Here is a 21,183-nt window from a genome sequence, read left to right as displayed (position 1 = left end):
CTGATGGATAAAACTCCTGATGATCTAGAACGAACTGAACAATCCTGGGCTGTAAAACTAACAAACCCCAATGTAGATATTGATCTCTCTATTGCTCTCTCCTCAAAATATCTTATAGCTTCTAATTTGAAAGCACAATATTACAGAGTTATTTATAATTTATACTACACACCGGCAAAATTATTTACTTGGGGCCTTCGGGCTGATGATAATTGCCCAAGATGCAAACAACCACATGCTAACCTTATACACATGTTTTCAGAATGCTCGGAACTTACAAGGTTAAAAACCATGATACTTGAGTTTTGGGTCCAGATATTTGGACATCAGTTTAGAGATTCAGCAACTCTATATATATTTGGTCATGATGATTCTCTGGGTCACAATAGCGAGGAACGAGCGGTTATGTTCCTGGGATATGCTGTTTTCCGTATTATTCTGGCAGCTCGATGGAAAGATCCGGAACCCCCAACTTTTCAAATGTGGCTAAGTCGATTTGTTTCAATCTATAAACAGGAAATTGCAATATATGCTTCTAGAGGTAGAAAAGCTAGAATAGTCGGAGCACAGATTTGGGACCCCATTGCTAGATGGTACACCAATGAGAGGGCCTAGTCAGATTCTATCAGTGGTTAACTAATTTGATATGTTTTTTTTTTTTTTGTTTACCCTGTTCTTCTCCCTTGCATATAGCTATTCTGTTAGGGATGTTTTATATGCTTTTTACTTTATGTATACCATTTTAAGTTATGACATGAATTAATATTATTTTTTTTTTTTCTTTTTTTAGTATCTGTTTATGTTTGTGAACTTGTATTTGGTTTGAATTTGCTTAATAAAAAAAAAAAAAAAAAAAAAAAGGAAAGTTTGAGACCAAAGACTAAAAACAAAAGCGTCAAAGTCTAATAAGCTGGTATATGGGTGTTATAGAAAACCTCACAACACAATCAACAGAGTGGTGAGTGCACACATCTGGATGCAGCCTCGAAAGTACCGATCGAAGTCTGGAAAAGCGCAAACAACCTTTCATCTTTTCTTGTTGGGACATTGACATGCTATTAAGGACCACGTTATTTTAGTACTCAAACCAAAGCTAAAAAAACTAGAGCTAGCTTATCACACCCACCTCAGATTTATTTTATTAGTTAAGTGCACACGTTTCATTCATTTCTGTGTCAGGGCAGTTACTCAAGCACAAAAATGAAAGAGTACAATATTAAATGTGTTACCACAGACAACCGACATGTGGGGATTAAAATTAGAGCCGGTCTCCTCGTGAACGTGCAGCAGCCTACTACAAGTACCACCTGGACATCGGCTCAGAGTCAGGCATCGGGGGGGATCGGCCACGGTTGTGCGTAAATGAAAACTCGTGTTGCACGGATCGTTGGTGGCCCGTGATGCAGTACCTTGGTCTTTATGGCCGTGGATGCAGGCAGAGCCCACCAGAATTAATTTTGGGGATCGGCACCTATTTTTCATCATCGACATCTGATCCACAGCAAGAGCGAAAAACCCACAAGGGGGGGGGGGGGCTGGGGTAGGAGTGGAGAATGATGGGGAAAAACCCCGATGCGGAGGAAACTAAAAACCTGGAAATGTAAATTGATACTTGTATAGCGCACTACTCACCAGCAAGGGTCTCAAGGCGCTTGTACGAATACCGCTGTGGAACCCATCCTGGCTTTCCCTGTGAGGTGTCCACTCCTGGGCACCCCCAAGGTGGAGGCCAGGCATCCTTAGCGTTGTGGGGGCCGTTGTGGAGATTAAGCAAGCTATTGCTCAGAGTTGCAGAGTGGGACTTCATGATTGGAATAGGCACCGAGGCGAGAATTATCAGATCTGTGGAATTTTTTAGCCCAAGACCCGCTGAGGCGGGGAATTGAACCCTGGTCCCGGGCTAGACCTCTGCATCAGGGTCTGCCGCTCTAACCATTGAGCCACACTTCTCCACTGGAATGGTGAGTGAGAAAAGAGCAGGCAGGGTGCTGATGGATAAAGAAGGTGGAATGAAGACTAAGCTGTCTATGTAACCAACAGCCCGATCTTCGAAGTCATGGGGCACCTCAGCCCCAAGCCAGCACATTTTATTATTAAAAGAGTATTACAAAAAACGAAAGCAATTGCTGTGATCGTGTGACTAGCATAAAAGTCATCACTCTGGATACTTTCTGGACAGAGGTTTTTTTTGTGCCGTCAGCATCAGATTTGCCAAGCTTTATAGGAAGGGCTCAACCCGCTCTGCTATCTCAGTACTATCTGCAAGGCAGTCCCGTCCCTTTAACCCACTCCAAGGTCGCAAAATAGATGGCATCCCCCAGGCACTTCCCCGCCAAATCTTAATAAATGACACTTCCCCAAGAATTATCACACGTGAAATGCAAAAGCGTGAATGGAATCTCCTAAGCAAGCAAACTGCCCCTTATTGCCGCTCATTATGGCGCGCAAAGGGGCCGCTGGCTGCGGTGAGGAACCCCGCTCCAACCAAGGGGCAATATGACACGGAAAGGAACCGCAGGTCAGGCAAGTTGCTAGTGCCCCGAACAGAGACATAGATCAGCAGGTTGTGTCGTTGTCTCGTGATGTGGTTAGATGAGGACAGCTGGCCGTTCCGTGCAATAGACCAGAAACACCACATTAGTGACATTTAATGCCCCACCCCGTCTACTCGACAGCCTCCGTCATCACAACCATAAGTGAATTATAAATCATCAAATATTTTAGGCGCGCTGACGGTTGGTTTTCCGTTCAAGAACTTAATATTTTGTTATTCAATAGTCCAGCGCATGTAATTTGCCTTTTGCAGACCGATGAATTATGTAACCAACTGCCCTTCCCCTCGGATCTAAACTGTAGTTCCTGTGCCTGAAATTCCCACTGCCCGATCTCTGAAACATTACACTTGTGACGCGCTCACCACAGCAACCCGGACATGTGAATCCCTGTTTTCCAGGGAAACGCCCACTGCCCCAGCTTGATCCTACTTTAAGTGTGACCTGCCCTTTGCTCCCACCAACTCTTGAAGAATGGTGGAACTGCCACTGCCCTCCCCCAACTCCGAACCCTGTACCGTGCATGGGCGGTTTAATCACTACCCCACCTAACACCCCCCCCCCCATAATGCAGGGCAGGTCCATAACACTGCACCATGCATGACACCACCTGCCACCCCCATTCTTATCACTTCTAAGGGGGTAACTGGATTCACTGCCGACCAATTAGAAATCTGCACAAAGCGCAATATTCAAATAAGCCTTATTCGCCGATAGTGGTCGGGGGGAGGCTTCGGCCTAAATTTACTCCGCATTGACGGTATGCTGTGACAATTCGAACCCTTTAGTTTTTGGTTTATTGGCCTTCTTAAACCCTTGAAGAATGCATTCTTCTCTGTCCGATGCATCATGGAATTTCAAGATGTGTTACACACTGCGCTGATTGTAACAGGGAGCGTTACTGCCATCACCGAGGCTTTGCATGTACATATCGTTGGCCTGAAATTCCCATGTTACACTTTTAAGTGGGAGATGCACTGTAGTGTGATACTCTCGTCACAGAAAGTGCAGGTTATGTCTCAGAAGTGGGGAAAAGTTATTTGCAATAATCACTACTTGCACAGCACAAAAGTACCATTGCATCCAAGCAATGTGAAATGGGTGTGCGTGGTGTGGGAAGGGGTACTTTTGGTTACACAGCAAGTACACAAAGCTCGATTAAATGGAGAAAGGCACACAATAAGAACTGGGGGGTGGGGGAAGGCAAACCTTGCACAGACAGATTTTCATATCAAGAACACTTTCAGAACAAGTCTGTGCAGCTGAGAGAAGGGGGCCCAGAGGTTAGGTAAATGTGTGTTATTTTTCAGGGGCGAATGGAGCGCGACTAAACTTGCAATGTCACCATACTCTGACACCCGCATAAAATACCTGTGCATATTTCACAAAGCAAACAATTTTCATCAAAATGATATTTTACTGCATTCTGTTAAACTTCAAGTGTTTATTTTAACCACTTATTTCCCAATGTCGTGCTGGATGTCTGAGTATCGCGTGACGTGAATCTCTGATCTCTGTCGGGACAGATGGGTTCTTGAGGCGGCAGTCACGCGAGGCTGGAAGCGCTGGAATGTTTGCGCCGTCTGCTGCGGTGGAGGGCAAGCCGGAGCACACAGCAGTAAATGCTGTTGACTAGGCAGTACTGCCCGCATTGCCTTTAACCAAGGCTTTCCCAAAAAGCAGCCAGGGATGGGTTTAGGGCGCAGGGCGCCACAAAGTGCCAAGAAGTACTGTGCATGGAACATGGGGAGGTGCAGGGTACGGGAGTAGGTCTGATAGCAGGAAACGGAAAAGGGAGCAGTGACATTAGCTGGGTATAAAAGAGGGTGCAGGAGCTGCAGGTTACAGGAGTAGGGTGTAACAGCAGGGACTATGGAGCAGACAAATTAATCAGGTTATAGAGCATGTTGCAGGGAGGACTGCATGGCCCGTGAATACGGTCTGATCGCAGGGGAGGGGAGCAGGATATGAAGCAAGCGTGGCTGCTGGGTAGGAGTACGGTCGGGCAGCAGGGGATACAGAGAGAAGAAGGGCAGAGGAGTATTTTATTTGTTTATTTTATTTATGCGTTTTTATATAACGCAGACTTTACCCAAAGGCGTCAGAGCGCTTCACAATAGGAACAGAATTGATACATGAAGAGGGCATAAAGTAGGTGCGCGGTCTTCTTGCCTGTACTGCCTCATGGTCCCCGTGATTTCTGTGCGTTGGACACTGCTGGGATTTCACCTTCGTGCTTTGGCAAAACGCTGCCATCATTGGGCGCATCCATCACCAGCAGCCTTCAGCGCCGAGAGTCAGTGAAAGTGCGCCGAACCGTTGTGGCCACGTGGAGGCACAGGAAAGAGCAGTCCAGGCGACAGGCGAGTGCACATGCCCTGTCCTGCCAGGCATGCCGGAGAAAGACAGGAGGGAACCTAACAGGCTTCCCTCCCAATTGAAAGCAGGGATTTGGCAAGCACGCCTATCCGACACCTAAAAAGACAAACACGGGCTGCAGCCAGTAGGCCGGAGCAACTGCGGGACGGCTTTCATGGTAAACAACAAGACGTGCGCGTGACGAACACTGCCGTGGGGCGGGACTTCCGTTTCCTGCTGGAAGCTCGCGCCCACGGAGTGGCTGGCCAGAAGAGGAGCAGTGGTGACGCGGGCGGGGCTCCCATGCCCGAGGGAGAGCCCCGCGGTAGCGGCTGAAGTCCGGAGTTGCGGCCATGCGGTAAGTGGGGCTTAGTTGTAGTGGGGGTGGCAGCAGGGGGTGGCGGCAGGGGAGGGGGGGATGGGGGTGTGCGCGCGTGTGTGGGTGTAGCTGTGTGGGTGCGCGCGTGTGTAGCTGTGCGTGTGTATGTATATGTGTGACTGTATGTCTGTTAGCTGTGCGTGTGTATATGTGGGGCTGTGTGTCTGTTAGTGCGTCATGATGCATTGTGCCTGCATGTGTGTATGTGCGCATGCGTGAGTGTGGCTGTGTGTGATTGAGAGAGGCTGTGAATGTGGCTCCTGCATCCAAGTGTGGTCTACATGTTTCAGCCAGGCCTTTTTGATTAAAACTGGCTTTCCTCAGGACCAAGAGAAGTGGTGGTGTGTTTTTCTTAATTTAAGTGAATGTGTGATTTTGAAAAATGTGTAGCACTCGCTAAGGTGCTCCATGTGTACGAGGGGGATTCCCTCTTAGAACATTACCGGACATACAACATGTATGACAGTACAAACATACAAAGAAGAGTCTTAGGAAGGTAGTACTTATTCACAAACGTTTTTATGCCGATTTCTATTGTGCTGTGACGACGATAAAAAGCGGCAAATAGTGTAGCCATATTGCCAGAGTGAAAGATATCATATAAACATTACAGTTTGTGTGGTGGGCTAGGCATCGTTAGCACAACAACTCAGGCATGGAGTGGTAGGTGCATAAAGAGAAAAATTGTCCTCACGTTGGCGAATAGCCATAAATGCCCCATGGAGTAGTCCTAGAAGAACATGGTTTACTGGATATTTGGCGGTTTCAAAATTCACACCAGAGACAATATACTTTTCACTCAGGGGGCCACAATAGCCTTTCATGCATAGACTTCATTCTCACAGCAAAGGACAATATGGGAAGGTTTGTGGCTGTCTCACATCTGCCCAGGGGGGATCTCCGATCACTCCCCGGTGCTGACGGAGTTTCGATCACACAGCCCCCACTCAGCGTCGTATATACCCCATATACCCGGGATTCCTACTTAATCCTAAGATTAAGAAATGTTTACTAACTACAACAATGCATTACTTCCAAGAAAATTAGGCCTCGGTCTCTTCTCCACTAATTTTGTGGGTGGCGTACAAACCAATCATACGTGGGCAGGCCATCTCCCTCATTGAAGGTCATAAAAAAGATAAGAAAAGGAAGATAAAAGCCTTAGACCAGGAGGTGCATCATTTAGAGTCTCAACATGCTAGGAATCCCTCAGACACCAACGCACATGGGTTGCGCGTGAAACAACAGGAATATAGGGAATACCTTTGGGCAGATGCAAAAACCGGCATAACGACAGTTCAGCATAGGGTCTATGAATCAGGGGACAAAGCCAGCAGACTTCTTGCCTGGTTAAATAGGAGGGAGCGAGCGAATAGATGGATAGCCCAGCTCCGGACGGAGAACGATGAAATAACGTCAGACACACAGGAGATAGTGACTGCGCTGGCAGCACACTATGAACGGGTGTACACATCCACAAACACAACCACAGTCCGGGAAGTGCTTGAATTCCTTAGAGACATACGTATGCCTGTGCTCACGCCAGTGGAGGCCGAAGGGCTTGAGGTGGATATTACAGTGGATGAGCTCAAGGTGGCCAGCTACAAGATACAGTCGGGTAAAGCCAGTGGCCCCAGTGGCATCCCAATAAAATTATATAAACGTACAGCGGATAAGGTGGCCCCCTATATGTTAAAAATGCATGAGGCAAGCCGGGCCCAAGGCGAGCTCCCTAGAGATTAACGGTTGGCAATCATAGTGGCCATAAACCTGGCAAACCCACTGTGGAGTGCACATCGTACCGACCGATCTCATTGATTAACGCAGGGGCCAAGATTCTGGCCAAAATGTTGGTGCTCAGATTGACACCTCATCTCACCAAATTGGTCCACCCGTACCAATCGGGATTCATGCCTGGCAGGAATACTGCTTTGACTCTCAGGCACCTACATAGCATCCTGGGACGGAAACATACGATACAGGAGAACGCAGCAGTCCTATCACTTGACGCAAAAATGGCCGTTGACTCGGTGGAATGGGCGTTTTTGTTTGCGGTCGTCCAACACTTGGGGTTTGGACCGAAATTCTGTTCCTGGATACGCCTAACCCTGCTAACCCTATCGCGCATGTAGTTGCCAATGGACACATATCACAGGAGATTGCTCTGGGACGAGGGTAGCTGCAATGTTGCCCACTGTCGCCACTTCTGTTCGCACTGGTCTTGGAGCCGTTTGCTGCCTGGATTAAGTGGGACCCAGTAATCCGGGGTCTAAAATGGAGAGAGGGATGACAAAATCGCATCTCCCTCTACGCCAATGACGTCCTTATATACATAGCCTCGCCCACGCGGTCCCTTCACGCTTTACTTAACATCTGTGAGATGTTCGGGTTGGTGTACACAATTAATTTGGGACAAATCGCTACTATAATTTCTATGTGGGTTACCTCCAAGAGTGCCTAGGGGATGTACGGTCCAGATAGTAACTGATAGTTTAAAATACCTCAGGATCTATGTAAAGTCCGACCCAGATGAATTCCTTGCACTTAATCTGCAAGCACAGTTGCAAAGGCTGAAACGAAATATTAAGCACTGGAGAGCGTTGACGCTCACCCTACTGGGAAGAGGAGAACTTTTTTAAATGATTCAGAAAAGGGGGTGGTGATGAACAGAGTGTCTGAACTAAGCAGACCACTCTTACCCAGTCCAAAGATCAGGGCTAGATCCATCACCGTTATTTATCTCACTGCACCATCCCAGCTCAGAACCTGGCTATATGCAAATCAGTCTGTCCCTGGCCCAGTGCATCATGGGAACAGGGCAGACTAAACTACCAAGCCAATTCTTCACCAGAAAGGAGACCTTTTTAAATGATGGCCTCACGCAGATTCTTATATGTCCTGCACAACACGCCCTGCCGAGTTCCCAATTCGTACTTTAGAGCAATAAACTTAGAGGTTACTACTCTCCTTTGGGATAGCAAACCGTCAAGAGAGGCTGAGCGTAAATGTATTAGAATCTGGTACGATGGGGGGGGATTGCTCTACCCGACGTCCGGGCATACTACTGGGCCTCACAACTGACATTTATCAAACAGTAGATTCACACACCTGACACTGACCCTGCATACTGCCTGGAAAGAGTGGCTCTGGGGGCGGGTGGAGTTAATAGGGCACTCTATAACAAACGGAAAGCGCCTGGCCTCATGGGACCGACGGCACACGCAATTCATGTTTGGCATGCGGTAACACAGCACCTGGGATGGGCGGACAGGCAAACGCAACACTCACTGTGGGACACAGGCAGACTGGGCATCCCGGGAAAGAGCAAGGGGTTCCAAAAATGGGACTTCAGATGGATCTCCCGGCTGGGAGATCTCTGGAAAGATAAAAAAGTCATCAGCTTTGCCCACCTGCGGGAACACTATGAAATGGCTCCGGATGAACAGTTTCGATATATGCAGATTAAACATGCGATAGACGCAGCCCTTCAGGCAGCAAAGATAATCCTTAAATCATCCCCTTTAGGGGACCGACTGTTAACGGACTACTTAGACAAGAAAGTAACTTCTCTTACCAACAGGAAAATTAGAATAGACCCCCTTGTACGACTCCGGGCGGTCTGGCAGACAGATTAGGGGTATGGACGACACTGACTGGCAGGATGCGACTGCATCGCCTAGAGAGGTAGCAGTCTCCTTTAGACTGAGGTTGGTACAGCTAAAAATACTACATAGGACCTATTACACATCAGCGACATTGCATAAGAAAGGAAGAATCACTGACCCACACTGTCTGCGCCAATGTGGCAAACTAGGTAATTTTTATCATACTCTGTGGGAGTGCCCGCTCATTACAATATACTGGAAGGCAGAGATGGATATTATTACAGAGGTCAGCGAGAAACAAGTCCCGCTTGATCCTAGGTGTTGCCTATTGAACATATGGGAGTCCTCAGATTTTAACCACGCCGATCGTCAGAGGCAATGATGGGCATGATGACTGCTAAGCGAAATCTAGCACAGAAATAGGGGGCAGCACAAGCCTTAAACTTGGTTGAGTGGCGTAGGGATATAGACATGGTCATGGCGGCTGAGAAAGCTACATACATTCACAGAGGTTGTCCAAAGAAATGGAGAAGAGTGTGGGGCAAATGGAATGCCTACAGAGGGAATATAGGTACCCCCCCTGTATTGGATCGTGATTCGGATGATGAGGTGTAACACTACAGTTGATGATGAAATTCTTCTATCACTGTGAAAAATGCTTACTGATGGACTGTGTACAACAGTCATATCCTTTGTAAGGAATGTACCTGCAGATTTTGTTTGCTATATAATAAGAAAACGCTATTCTAAAAAATAAAAAATAAAACACTGAGTGCTGCTCTCTTCCTGTATCTTGAGGAAAAAGAGTGGAGTTTATTTGTAGGATGAGGGTAACTTATTGTGATGTCTCATATTCTTCCAATTTTAGGAAAGGAGGCAGTGTGTTTTGTGCTTGAGTGCATTTTAAGGGCATTTACATTTTTTACAGTCAATGTCATGGCTACTCATTAAGACTTTACATTCAGTCAGCAGTAGGAAAAGTGTAATTGTTCATTTTTTACATGTTAAGGATGGTTTGAAAAATAAATTTGGGGCATTTGATGTCTGATCTGACAGTACAACGAGTTAAAATCCTCAAGAAGAGAAACTGTTTTCTTAAAAACTGCCCCAAAAATATGAAAGTAGTAACTATACTTCGAATGTTTGATGTTTACATCCTAAAAGCAGGAAGATTAGGGGGCGTGGCTTGGCGCTCGTTGGTGATGGCGGCGCTGGGGTAAAGCTCCGCAGCGGTCCCAGGGAGCTCACCGCTTCTGCTTCGACTTTTCCTGCCTAAACGTCGTAGCACCTCACCGGAACACTTCAGGATACTGCAGTGATGCTTTGACCTGCTTTCCGTGCTTTTCCGACGGAGAACTTTGCCGGAGTGTGTGCCAGTGAAGCGGCCGATGTCGCCGCCGCCATTTTGTTTGCCGTGCGCTCGTTAGCGCTTTTCTCATCTGCCGGTGTTCAGCAGCCTCCACGGTACTGTGCACGCTCTATGCCTCATTAATGCCTGCGTTTGCTCCTGACTTTGTCCCCTATTAATTAAGGCGTTTTATCCTCTTGCTTGCCTTCTGCTGCCCCACTTTGCATCACCTCACAGAAAATCTTAGCCGCCATTTTGAGAGGCTGCTTGCCTTCACCTTTGCATGCTGGATCGCGTTTGCGGCTCTGAGGAGGTATGTGGAAGCTGCTCAATGACTATGCTGGCAAAGCTCATGTCCCTGTTACTTATAGGGTGAACTAAGACCCATCTACCTTATTATGCTATGAAGGCACAGTTTTAAGTTATTTTTGGTCATATCTCAGCTAACTTCATTTGAGCTGGTTGCCACTACTGCTCTTATGGGACCTCGTCCGCCTTTGGTTCTGTTACCACTGTTCTATTTGCCTCTTTAGCTGTTTATGTCATTGGACATATTCAAACACTAAACTTGTGTTCCCACAGGATGCCTTTTCATTACTCCTGACTCCGCGTTTGCATTCAGGTGTATGCACTCGCCTCTGCCTGGGCCTGGTTCATGGTTGTGCCGTCACTCTTGCGTTGTGCATCCTAGCCTCGTCTACTTTGCTACCCAACGTTTGTGTGCGTTGGATACTTCTACTATTGAGCTGCTCTGGACGACAAGTGGACTTTCTTCCCCACGCACACAGTGATTTTTCTTTTGCCTGCAGAAGCTTCTGAGTGCCTGCTTTCTTATTATTTCTCCTTTGGGCACCTAGCATATATTTGGTGATTGCTGCACTCTGGTATCCTCTTTATGGGTAGGCTTAAGTCTTCATTGCGCCTGCCCTCTACCACTAAGCCTGCTTATGTGAAAAACTCTAAAGTTTTTTCAGCTTTTTCCAAAATAGAGGATTCTCTTGCCTCATCTGGCTCTGATACAGTGATGGAATCATCTCAACTGGTTCCGGTGAAAACCAACGTCAAGAGACTAAAAAAAGATCACCTCTCACCACCCAAAAGATCCTCGGGCGTTTCCATGGAACTCTTGTTGGATGAGATAAGATCCTTCCGGCCTTTCTTGGAGGAAATTAGGACCTTGCGTCCTTTCATGGAAGAAACCAATGTCAAACTCCAGGCGCTCTCTGATAACTGGTCACAGATTGACACAAGAGTCTCCACTGTTGAACTTTCTGTTGCGTCTCTCCAGGAAACCTGCTCCACAGTGACTAACCTGAATGCCCAAGTGTCCAATCTTCAGAGCAGGTGGAGGAGTTAGAAAACAGAAATAGACGCAATAATCTTCGCATCTACGGCCTGGTGGAAGATCTTGAGGGTTCAGAGCCAATTGCCATCTTTACCTCCTTTCTTCCTAAATTGCTTCGCCTTCCAGAAGGAACCGCTCTTAATGTACAACGTGCTCACCGGCTAGGGCGTTTGTCCTCGATGGCTTCCTCCTCACAAAGACCGAGAGGCGTCATCCTTTATTTCCTGGAGTACACAGATCTCCTGAAGGTTCTGGCAGCCGCCAAAGTCATGGTCCGGCTCTACTTTGTTTTTTGCCCAGGATTATGCGAAAGCTACTGAAAACCGCCGAAAAGCCTTCTTGAATTTAAGAGATGATCTACGTTCAATGGGTGCAAGATATGGCCTCTATCATCCCTGTTTGTTTAAAGTCACCTTTAACAACAAGACCACTACCTATGAAGACCCAGTACGCTTGCAAAGCTTTATTAACGCTCACAAGACTTCTGCCATGGATGCCTCTGGGTCATCTTCTTCTGCCCCTGGCTCAGTTGTTAATCTGCCAGTTGTTTTCTTGCCTGTATTTCCGTAAGATAGTTGCACGTTGTTGTTCCTTACTTCTATAAAATCTTGTTACCTTTCCTGTTCTTGTTCTAGAATGCATTACTGTTTGTTGACGCTTTTCTTTTAGTTCCTACCTTTGCCCATGGTTCACCTTTTTGTTCTTTCTTCTTGCCCATGCAGGACGTTTTCCCTACTCTAAGGTGTCTCCCTGGTTTCCCGTCGAGCTGACCCTGGATGTGTCGCCTCACCCGTGTGGCCCTAACCCTCCCCGGTTCCTTCTCGTTTTTTCCTTTTGTAGGTATGTTATCTACTTGCCTCTTCCCTCAGTTTTTTGTTCTGTTTTGTTTTTTCTCTTGTCTCTTTTCTCCCTTGTTTATTCATGGCTGATGTTTTTACTTACACGGTTTTTACTCCTTTTCTCCTTCTCACTCTCCTCTTTCTCTTCCCCCTCTTCATTTTTCGTATGCCTACCTCAAGTTGTATTTTTCTTTATCTTCTCTCTTTTTTTATTTTGACTTTCCTGATTCTTTCTCTGCTTTCTATTTTACCCTCTCTTCTTGCGCATTATTCCTTTTTAGTCCATTTTTTCTTTCTTTTTCTCTTCCTCCTTTCTATTGCGCATTTCTCTTTTTGTTCTTATTCATGGGTTGCTATTCTTGTTCCATTTTACGTGTATTTATTGATTTAATGTACATGCTATGTCCTTGAATATAGTTTCATGGAATGTCAAGGGTATAAATTTCCCATTTAAGTGTCAAAGCATTCTTTCGCACCTTGCCAAATTGAATGTTGATGTTGCGTTCCTCCAAGAAACCCACCTTTCTGATATAGAGTCTGCTAAGCTTAGAAGAGGATGGGTAGGTAAAGTCTTTTATTCGCAGGGTGACGGTAAACGCAATGGTGTTGCAATTTTATGCCGCAGGTCTCTTCCTTTTACAGTCCTTTCCCAGGAATCAGATACTAATGGTAGATGGACACATGTCAGACTATCGCTTAGAGGTGTTCCAATCTCTCTGCTTAATGTATATGGACCCACCAATGGCGAACCCCCTTTTTGGGCTGAATTCTCTTCGCGTATCGCCCAATTCATGGATGAAAATGTTATCCTCGCTGGGGATTGTAACCAACCCCTAGATCCGTTTTTAGATAGAAAATCTGATGCCACGTATGTCCCCACTAAATCGCACAAACTTTTTACCCAAGCAATATCCCAGCATAAACTTGTTGACTCTTGGAGACTTTGTAATCCATCCTTGAGGGAGTTTACCTTCTATTCTCCGTTCGACAGATCCCAATCGCGGATTGACTACATATTTGTTTCCCATAACCTTGCACAAACGCTTACTACGGCCGAAATTGGTCCAATCTTATTCTCGGATCATGCCCCTGTTGTAGTCAGCCTTGACGTGATCCCTAAGGTTGAAGGGCCTAGGAGATGGCGTTTTAACAATGCTCTCCTCTTGGATCCCACATTTTCCTCTTCCTTTACTGCCTTTTTTGATGAATTTTTCTTGTTTAATGACGTCCCGCCAATTTCGGAACATACTGTTTGGGACGCTTTCAAAGCAGCTGAACGCGATTTCATTATTGGTTATGTCGCAAAAAAACGCAGGACTGCCCGCCAATTCACTAAAAATCTCCTTCATGACATTAAGAGATTGGAACACGCCTATTTCACTTCCCATCCTCAAGATAGTCTGACAGCTTTGGTCGCAGCTAAGATTAAATATAATGAAAAGTCTACAGAAGATGCTTCCTTATATTTGCTTAAATCAAGTGCTAAGTTTTATGGTGGTAGGAATATAGCTGGAAAACTCCTTGCCAATTATTTAAAGGTCAAGCACAATAAGATGAATATTGAATCTGTTTTTGACACCAGTGCTTGCTTACAGCATAAAGATGCTGATATCCTTGCTACATTCTCTCACTTCTATGAAACTTTATATACCTCCGACACCCAACCCTCCCTCCACTCTCTCACACATTTTTTCTCGACTATCCAAAAGCCTGCACTCTTTCCTCTTGATCTTTCTTCTTTAGAGACTGAAATCTCACAGAAAGAATTGCTTAATGCGCTCCACCGTCTCATACTCAATAAAGCCCCCGGACCAGACGGTTTCACTGTTGAGTTCTATCTTCACTTCTCCAAGCTGTTGATTCCCAAATTGCACTCCCTTCTTCATACTTTTGTTGCATCAGGTGCCTCTTACGGGACCTTTTCAGATGCACACATCTGTTTAATACCTAAACCCGGGAAAGATATGCAGTACTGCAAGAATTACAGGCCCATTTCCCTTGTCAACATTGACTATAAACTCTTCGCTAAGTCTTTGGCGATCAGGCTAGACCATTTGCTTCCTGATCTCTTGGACGAGGAGCAATCTGGTTTTGTTAAAGGTCGATCTATCAATGACAACACCAGACTTTTATTTAACATCTTGTCTAAATCATCCCATTTCAATCATTCCCTTGCAGCGATAGCCCTGGATGCAGACAAGGCGTTTGATAGGGTCGAGTGGCCTTATCTCTTTCATACTCTCGGTTGGTTTGGTTTTGATCCTAAATTTGTTTCCCTAGTCTCACTGCTGTACTCTCACCCTCGAGCCGCAGTTTATGCAAATGGGTCAAATCTCCCCTTACTTTGACCTTGGTAGAGGAGTGCGCCAAGGCTGCCCCCTCTCCCCTTTCCTTTTCAATCTCGCCTTATAACCTTTCCTGTCCAAGCTCCGCCAGAATCCCGACATTCACGTATTTCAGATTGCGGAGTCTTCCGTTAAACTTGCTGCCTACGCCGATGATATTTTGTTCTTTATTTCGAATCCCACTACCTCCATCCCTGCTTTCTTGGAGGAGGTGCGGAACTATTCTTTAATTTCTGGCTATAAGCTCAACAGTGATAAATGTGAAATTCTAGCCCTTGACAAAGTTCACCTTTAAGCCTGATTTCAACGCCACCACCTTTGCCTGGAGTCCCTCCCACATTAAATATTTAGGTTTGCACATCACCCCTTCCATCCCTGACACCGTCTCCCTGTGCTTGTCTAAATGTATTCAGAAAATATCTGATATTACAGCTAGGTGGCACCCTCTATACCTCTCTTGGTGGGGTCGTTTAGACACCATTAAGATGATGTTATCCCCCATCATTCTATACACAATTTCTAATATCCCTGTCCCTATCCCAGCCAAATTTTATAAGAAAGTCAATTTGGTCCTTTCCTCCTTTCTCTGGCAAAACAAAAGGCCCAGAATGTCCCTTGCTAGGCTCATTCGCCCCGCTTCTGAAGGTGGAGTTAACTTTCCGGATTTCCCAGCCTACCAGAAAGCCTTTTTGCTACGTCAAGCCTCCTTTTGGTTACTAGACCCTGCTTCAATCTGCCCTTTGTGGACTAAGGTTGAGCGCCTCTTCCTTTCCCCTTTCTCCTTCGCTGAATATATCTCTTTCTCACGCAAACCCTCCTCGATTCCTACTCTCATTCATAAATTTACTGTCAAACTCCTTTTATCCTCTAACACTCCCCCTCCTACGACTGTTGCTGATTTTCTCTCATCCACTATTTGGCATAACAAGTACCTTTTAATTCGTGGTAAACCCTTTTACTGGAAATCTTGAAGGTCCAAAGGATTGCTCTGGATTTCGCAACTCTTCTCACACTCCACCTTTTTACCTTTTCATATCCCACGCTCCGCCTTTGCTTTACCCCTATCCTTTGCTCCCAAATCTCTCTTACTTAAGGAAGCGGTCATGGAGGTGTACACAACACTCGCGCAGGCATCATCTCCACTTTCCCCTCTTTCTCCTGACCTTACTCTTCAACTTCATTCTACCTTACGAGCTACTCCTAAAGCCTCTACTCTATACAAACACCTTCATGCACACACACATCCCCGGCCCAAGTCTAGAGTGGAGGAGCAGTGGGAACATGACCTTTCTATATCATGGCCGGTTCCCTTTTGGGACAAAATTTGACAACGGTTCGTAAAACATCCAGGGCGGCGTCTTTGACGCAATCCATGTTTTTCATCTACAACCGAATGCTCCACACTCCTTCTACCCTTAACAAGCGATTCTCTACCACTCCGGATGTTTGTTGGTCTTGCTCCTTGCCTAATGCCACCCTGTTTCATATGTTGTTTCTCTGCCAGCGTGTACATGCTTTTTGGTTACAGGTCTGGGCTCAAATTAATGTCATTTTCCGTACCTGTATTCCCTTATCTACCACTCATCTTTTTCTGGGGAGTCTTTCCCCTTGTTGGGACGGCACTGATCTCAATGTTCGTATTGTTAATTTGTTACTGGCTGTTGCATTTCAACAGATTACTCTTATTTGGAAGACTGCCTCTACCATTTCTTCAAAGCATGGTGGAATAATGTATGTCATAATCATAGGCTTGATACTGCTTTTGTCTTTCCTGCCCAGATGGTAGCCAAATGTGCAGACCTATGGCTTCCTGTTATGGTATATTTGGATACTTGTACTACTCGTTCATTTTGTCCACGACCTGCTCAGCAGGAGGTTTCCAAACCTCCATGATGCCCTTGTCATTTCCTTTCCAACATTGTTTACTTGCATACTTCCATTTGTATTTGCTTTGTTGTATAATCATTGTTCCTCCTTTTTATTTATTAATGCTCATGATATGTTTGCTGTTATTTCCTCAATTATAAAGTGCATTCTGATTTTTCTTCCCCTGCTTTCCCTTTCCTCCCCGTTTTTCCCCATAATTCTTTTATTGTACTATTTATTGTATTCTCTATTGATACCTTTTATATTATGATTAATAAACTTCTATTGAACTTAAAAAAAACAGGAAGATTAATTTTACCCAGTGAAATTAAGGCCTTGTGAATTTCCTTCATCACATTCCTGTAAAGGTCCTTCTGCCACTCATGTAAAAGCTTCCACTCCTCTTGAGAAAAACAGGCAGCAACATCTTGGAAAGTGACGGGTGTCTGGAAAAGCAAATTGTACACTATCAGCAAAATAATTTGGTAGATTATTGTACAAAACGATAACATTTTAGAAGTAGCAATCTAAGACAAATACATTTAATTAAAGCACCTACGATGGCTACAGTTGCACATGTTTGCATGACAGGAAAATACTGTACTTCTATAAGGGAAGACCAGAAGATTGTTTTCAATGTTTCAAAGGCAACAGGCCTGAAAATCAAATAATTTGCCTTATCTATTTAAAAGTAAAGAGGTTCTTGTAAATTTTGTAAAACAGAGAAATTGGACATCTTTCCTCTTATGCCCTTTAGCTCACAGTCAACTCACTTTTCCACCAACCAAGTCATGAACAACATAACATAACATAAACATAACATATCATAACATGTGTATTTGTAAAGCCCACGTTCACCCCTGGCGGGGTATCTTTGTACCGAATAACAGATGTTTATTGTTACCCAACTCAATGGTACACATTTTATCGACCTCAAATGGATGAAAGGTTGAGTAAACCTGTCACAGGATTTGAACCTTTGACCATGAGGTCGAACACAAGCCCCTGCAGTGGATGCATTAGTCCACTAAGCCACCAGACCCAGCAAGCATTGGCAAAGCCAACTGGTCTCAGCTTTCAAATGTGTTAGCCAATATGTTGGCTTTACCAATGCTTGTTGCTGATGCTAAACAGCAGGGGCACAAAAAAAAGTTAAAAGGCTGGCGTCTGGCTGCATAGTGATGATGTTTATGCAGGCACATATCCGCCTCATGACATATCTGTTGCCTTTTTATTTTATTTTTTATTTTTTTATACTCTTAATTTACTGTTGCAAGATGGCCAACATCCATCATGGAGTGCTACATAAAAAAATATGTGTGCAGCTGCTAAAGTACATTACAAAGAAAGGAGTAGCTACTAGGACCCCTGAAAAACATGTCAAAAGGGACAGGCAGAAACTGGGTAGAGGGTGCCGAGCAGCACAGCGCAGGGAGGGCAACAGACCAACAGAGTGGCTGGGGAGGAAGTGGGTATAAAATTGAAAACAAAAAATGAGTAGAATGGAGAGTGGTGGGAAAGCAGCGTACAAGATGTGACAAGGATTACCAGAAAGAGTGCATGGGTGGGGATGCAGTACATAGAGTAGAGAGCTTGAAAATATGCACTCTAAAGGAGTGATGGGAAAAAATAAAAATAAATAAGAAGTTGAAGGATGAATGATACAGCTCATTCCGTCGAAAATTATACTCCAAAGAAGAGACAAAGACAGAAGAAGGAAATCTAAGCAATAATAAGCAAGCAAATCGGATGGACAACAAAGCCAACCAATTATGAGAATGGAATGACCTGAAGCCCACATTAAGTATGGGTATTGTACACAATGGATCTTCCCAGAAGAGACAGCTCTAAGGCATACATTGCAATAATCCCATTTTTTCATTAAACTGAGTCAGCTTTTACTGAGCCAGTATGAAAAAACCTTGAGATGAAAACATGATGTGTTCTCACAAACACAGATCCTCACCTTCACTCATAGAACAGGGTAGCTTATGCCCACTCTCCAGGATATGAGGGGACTGAAAGATGACAGCTGCTGAGATTTTAGTTGGGAGTTAATTTTCACTTTCACCATTTACCTTTGCTTGGACTTTTTTAAAACAACAGTACCTGTGTTCTGTCTGCACACTTTAGAGGGACTTTGCTCCTGTTTAGTGAATGCTGTTTGGGAGACCTGTGACTGATGCTATAGAATTTTGACTGGTGATATGCAATGTTCCAGATAAACAAAATTCCTTAAGCCAACCGATCAAGAAAAATAAGAATATTGCCAGTGCTATTGTTCTAACTCAGGTTGAGGCTTAAATTTCTGTTTCCTCAACTCTATCCAAAACACACGAGAGATCATTTCAATCTTTCTTTGTGTTTGTTTCATAAGAGATTCTTTGTCGATAATTGATATCTTTTAATCTGCAAACGTATTCCAAAGCAATTTTGTTAATGTGATGTAAACTTTGTACAGGGAACATTGAGGGAATACTTTTGCCACCATGTTTGATTATAAACCAAAGGTAACAGGGACATTATACTTAGGAAATAGCATTAAAAAAACTGAAATATTCACTGAAAAACAAAAGGTTAAAGGGATGTTATAGTTAGGTTCAGATGTTGCACACGAAAAAAAGAAGGGGACTGGGAAATTATCAGCGATCTGGTGTATGTTTTTTCCAAAATTATAAACTAGCCACTACGCTGGCACATATCCCCTGCTGATGTATGTGTACAGTAGTACTTTGCGACAGTCTAGGCTGTTCACTGAGACTTCACTCCACAGTAATGGCTGAGTATAGTTCTGTTTTATGACGTACTGACCAGTTTAGAACTTTCTCCTTGTGATGAATGACTGTTGTAGTAGATTGCAATGAATTCATCTATTCACTAAGACCTTTATCTAGGGTGATGGCTCAGTGTACAGATATTTACAACAGACTCACCTCAATGCTCACACCTTTGTCCGGAATGAAGAATAATTTGCATACAGTGGCCTGTCCGCTAAGACCTCTCCATTGGTTGCATGTTGTAGTGGTTTGTGTAAATCTGACATTTGCAGTAAAACTTCTTTCCAAATTCACCAATGGTGGTGTTGTGTTGAAGATTAGACTACCCAATACAGTTAGACCTATAACTTTGGTCATTAGTGTTTTAGGAAGTGGTTCAGAGGAGAGAGGACTATCCGCTGAGAACGGTCTTTAAGTTTATAGTCCTGTTTAATGAAGTTTACTTTGGTGTCATCAGTGATGTAATATGTGAGGTCATAAGTAGTGCATTGCAGGGTGTAAGTTACCTTTAGCTTAGGTAACTAAAACTGCAGAATTTCTATGGTTTTGTGTGTGCAAAATCTGAGCCTATTACATCCTTTTAGCCTTTCATTTTTTCAGCGAATTTCTAAGCTTTTTTAGTGCTATTTTCTAACTATTATGTTGCTGTTGCCTTTGTTTTTTTCCCAGTGAATTTCTACTTTTTTAATGTTATTTCCTACCTATAATGTCCCCTGTAGCATTTGTTTTTGTTGTGAAATTTTTTTTTTTTTTTTTTTTTAATTTTTGAAAACCTTTATTGTGCATGAAAAATGAGACAAATACGGGCCTACAACCGTCAGGCCGGCCACGACACTTTTAAGCACAGGAGCAGGCATTACGGTTCCCCAGCGCCATCAGGCAATACAGCTACAATTAACAGCAGTTACACTGAACAGACTCATGTCGCCAGGGAAAAGGAGCATTGAAGGTTAAAATTTTTAAATTTTTTTAGTCTAAAGATAAATCAGTGAAGAATAGAATCAAGGAGAACTGAGTCCGTACATTAACTTCACAACATGGGCAGGCAGCATCAAGAAAAACCAACAGTAGTGAAGACCACCCCGTCAATTAGGTAGTATTGCACGAATCAACAGAGGAAACAGTTCGCATTTACGTACCACCCACAGCGCTACCCACTCCCTACTAAACCCCTGTCACAGACCCAGAACAGAAAAAGAGAAAATTATAAAAGAGATCATACATAGGCACCATAGAAACTAACAAAAATGAAATGTAACCCCCCACCCTACACACATGCAGAGGCTACGGCCTGCCCCCCCCCCCCCCAGCAGAGTGTCTGTCGCCCCAAAAACCCGAAATTTAGGAAGAAAAGAAAGTAGAGAGAGAGAGAAAGAAAAGAAGAGGCAAAGAAAAACATTCACCAGTGATATAGGGAGCAAGGAAAGAAACTGTCCCAGATCTCCCACTAGAGAAGGTGGGGAGGAGCCAATACAATAACAGATCTCCCGGACACCCAGCCATTAGCAGTTCCTACGCCATTGGAATCAAAAAAGTCAAAGGCCATAAAATCAAAGGGGGTACAAAAACAGGTACACCCAGGACGTGGAATGAACCCATGAGTCGCCACCCCATGTGTAAAATAGACAACAGGATATGAGCAGCTCCATCTCACAGTCGGAGGTGCCAGGATAGACAAAAAGAGCAAAATAAATGTGAGGAGCTGTAGCGTAGATACGCGCCAAAAAGGCGCCGCAATTCTAGACCCCATCAAATAGGCCAGTACAGGT

The 21,183-nt window shown here is 44.5% G+C and overlaps 1 protein-coding gene across 3 annotated transcripts in view; it reads right to left on the bottom strand.

The window, feature by feature from the left end:
• The window catches only part of LOC147676780 (butyrophilin subfamily 2 member A1-like), a 1,092,512-nt gene that overhangs the window by 981,828 nt on the left and 89,501 nt on the right, over positions 1-21,183 (bottom strand). For all 3 annotated transcript variants that reach the window (XM_086945212.1, XM_086945213.1, XM_086945214.1), the window contains exon 2: positions 16,957-17,083. In XM_086945212.1, coding sequence (XP_086801338.1) covers positions 16,957-17,083 — 127 coding nt within the window. The remainder of the gene's footprint in view (positions 1-16,956; positions 17,084-21,183) is intronic.

Source organism: Lissotriton vulgaris, chromosome 12 (genome assembly GCF_964263255.1).
Source record: "Lissotriton vulgaris chromosome 12, aLisVul1.2, whole genome shotgun sequence".
In the NCBI taxonomy this organism is placed as follows: domain Eukaryota; kingdom Metazoa; phylum Chordata; class Amphibia; order Caudata; family Salamandridae; genus Lissotriton; species Lissotriton vulgaris.
Note: the sequence above shows the minus strand (reverse complement) of the source record. Positions and strands in the feature narration are given on the sequence as shown.